General features: G+C 45.6%; 1 protein-coding gene across 1 annotated transcript in view; it reads right to left on the reverse strand.

Annotated features, from left to right (window-relative positions):
• Positions 1–2,155: 2,155 nt before the first annotated feature.
• Positions 2,156–3,208, reverse strand: part of LOC106323330 — a 2,080-nt gene continuing 1,027 nt past the window's right edge. The window contains exon 2 of the mRNA XM_013761472.1: positions 2,156–3,136. Within this exon, the coding sequence (XP_013616926.1) occupies positions 2,156–3,136 (981 nt within the window). The remainder of the gene's footprint in view (positions 3,137–3,208) is intronic.

The following is a 3,208-nucleotide window of genomic DNA, read 5'->3' on the forward strand; positions in this document are numbered from 1 at the left end:
GATGTAATCTGATGAGGAGTCGAAGATCTCTGAAAACCATCTGAAACTGACGTCTCTGGAGTTATTTTGGGAGACATGAAGCTTTGTAGCCAGGCTGACATCAGAGGAGTAGGATGTTGTTGTTGTATATGAATGTAAGTAGAAGCGAATGGGAACTTCTGTTCATCAAACAGAACATGTCTATTGATGTAAACCCTCCCAGTTGGAGGATGAAGACATCTATATCCATTATACTTTTCGTTGTATCCCATAAACACATTGTAGAGATTTGGGATCAAGCTTATTTGACGCATAAGGACGCAGTGAAGGGTAACATGCACTGCCAAAGGTTCTAAGTGCTGAATACTCTGGTCTTTTATCAAACAAAATCTCGTAGGGACTTTTGTTGTCAGCGAGTGTTGAGAAAGGCAATAGATTTTCCAGGAAACATGAAGTGAAAAACGCTTCCACCCAAAATCTTTGAGGAACTTTCCCTTCAAACAGCATGGACAATCCAAGTTCAGTGATGTGTCTGTGTTTTCTTTCCGCAATGCCGTTTTGTTGGGGCGTATGAGGACATGAGACTAGTTGCTTGATCCCGTGAGAAGAGAGGTGAGCTACGAAGCTGTTGCTGACAAATTCACCACCTCCGTCACATTGGAACATTACAATCTTCTTATCTAACTGTTTCTCAACTAAGGTTTGCCAGATTTTGAAGATTTGGAGAAAATCAGACTTCTGTCTCATAGGATAAAACCAACTGTATCTTGAGAAATTGTCTATGAAGATAACATAATATTTGAAACCTTGGACAGAGGTGACAGGAGAGGGACCCCAGAGATCACAATGAACTCTCTCTAGAGGTCTACTAGACACAAACAAAGAACTAGAAAAAGGTAGTTTAGAGCTTTTCCCAAGTTGACATGAGTCACAGATCTTGGACATGCTTTTATTGACACTGATAGCCTGAAGACGAGACAGAGTTTGAAGAACCTCAGCACTTGGATGACCCAATCTTCTGTGCTACACTTCAGAGCTTACTGTCACTTGCCTCACTGTGTAGAAAGCTGTGAAGGTTGAGTTGTCCAGTACATATAGATCTTTAAGTCTGCTTCCTTGAGTCAGGATTTGCTTGGTGAGCTTGTCCTTAACATACACACCATCACAATCAAAGGTGAACTCACAAGGAAAGTCAACAGGAAGCTTGGACACTGAGAGTAAAGACTTGGCAATGTTTGGACATACTAGAACATCTTTGAGGGTGATAATACCTGAAGAGGTTTGCAGAGGAACAGAACCAACGTGTGTGATGGGAAGAAAGTTCCCATCAGCCACCATCACCGAGTCATTACCATGATAAAGTTGTGTAGTCTGAAGATTTTGGTGAGAGTTTGTGACATGCACAGATGCAGCAGTGTCTGGATACCATTCTGTCCCATTGTAGGCTTGTTGGCTTGCTTCAGAGGGGTCTTTTGAGACATGTAATGCTGCCATGGCTGAGGGTAGATCAGTACTCTGGTATGATATATCAAAGCGTTTGTAGCACTTCAAAGCGTTGTGTCCAAAGCGACCACAAATTTGACAGGTTGGTCGACTCGAGGCATCACTCTGATGATTATTGCCAGAGGCTGAGCTTTGTTGATAGAACCCACGACCCCTTGTAGAATATCCTCTACCTCTGCTAGAGTTAAACCTTCTGTTGTTGCCCCCTCGACCTCTGTACTGAGTGAAGTGAGGAAGTTGTTGAGAATAGTTTGTGTTTAGAGGATAGGCTTGATCAGGAGCAGAGACATGAAACGCCAGATGAGGAGATACTGAGGTCTGAGAACCTTCATAGGACTTGATTCTGTCTTCATAACCAGTAAGGTGTGGTACTATGTCTTCAAAAGTAGGAGCTAGAGGAGAATCCATAGCACCCACTACACTGGTCTTTATGGGTTCATATTCTTGACCGAGACCTTGTAAAGCAGAAAGTGAAAGAGCAACAAGATCAAAGAGATCGCCTAAAACCCTAGATCTAGCCGCTTGGTCTGTCCAATGGTCCCTCCAGCGCCTTCGTGTATTTCGGCCATAACCCCGACCGTTTCTTCACCATGGATACATTTGAGGAGTACTTTACTCGCAGTCCATCGATGGAGTTCGTTGTCTAGGATAACATAATGGGCACTGGGTGTTTTTAGTCGGCGGGCTGCCCATTTCTCGGTTGGAAGTTCCCCCTTTGAGAGATAGTCGATGAACTCAGTTCGCCAGTCGGGGCCGAATTCATCGGTAACGAGCGTGTCGGCTTCGGTGACTGGGGAATGACAATGGTTTGGTCGATCGAGATATCGATGCTCGGCTTCTCAATGCGGTGTATTGGAATGGTTCGTTTAACTTGGTCCCGAAGCTTGCTTCCAAGGGCTGCATGGGCGTCGGCGCAGACGTTTTCTCCACTGGGAACTTTGACGAGTTCGAAGAATTCAAACTCTGCAGCTAAGCCATGTACTATCTTGAGGTAGGCGTCCATCCGATCGTTGCGGGCGTCGTAATCGCCATTAAACTGACTGGCGACTAACTGTGAGTCGCAGTAGGCGCTTAGGCGTTTGGCCTTGACAGCTTTTGCTAAGCGGAGACCAGCGATCAAAGATTCGTATTCTGCTTCGTTGTTCGAGGCTGGAAAGCTGAAGCTAAAAGACTGTCTGATCAGTTCACCGGTCGGGGATTGTAGTTGAACTCCGGCACCTGCGCCCCTGTTAGTCGAAGATCCGTAGACATGCAGTGTCCAGTTTGGGTCTGGGGCCAATTCGATTAAGAAGTCTGTAAGAACCTGAGATTTCGCTGTGGTTATGTTCTTGTAAGTGATATCAAGCTCACCGAGTTTGATAGCCCACTTCGTTAGTCTTCCGGACCTGTTTGTATTTTGAAGTATTGTTCGGAGGGGCTGGTCGGTTAATACTTCCACCGAATGTGACTGAAAGTAAGGGCGAAGCTTTCTCGCTGCTTCGACGACCGCCAGTGCCATCTTCTCCAGAGTTGGGTATCGCGTTTCTGGTCCGGTCATGCACCTGCTTGTATAGAAGATTGGATTTTGCTCACCACGGTCCTCTTTTATTAGAACGCTGCTGACTGCTGCTTGTGACACTGCGACGTAAAGAGATAGAACGTCGCCGATATCTGGCTTGAAGAGAACGGGTGGTGTTGTCAGATAATGCTTGAGTTGGGTAAATGCCTCCTCGCATTTCTCATCCCA

This window comes from Brassica oleracea, chromosome C2 (assembly GCF_000695525.1).
Source record: "Brassica oleracea var. oleracea cultivar TO1000 chromosome C2, BOL, whole genome shotgun sequence".
Classification (NCBI taxonomy): Eukaryota; Viridiplantae; Streptophyta; class Magnoliopsida; order Brassicales; family Brassicaceae; genus Brassica; species Brassica oleracea.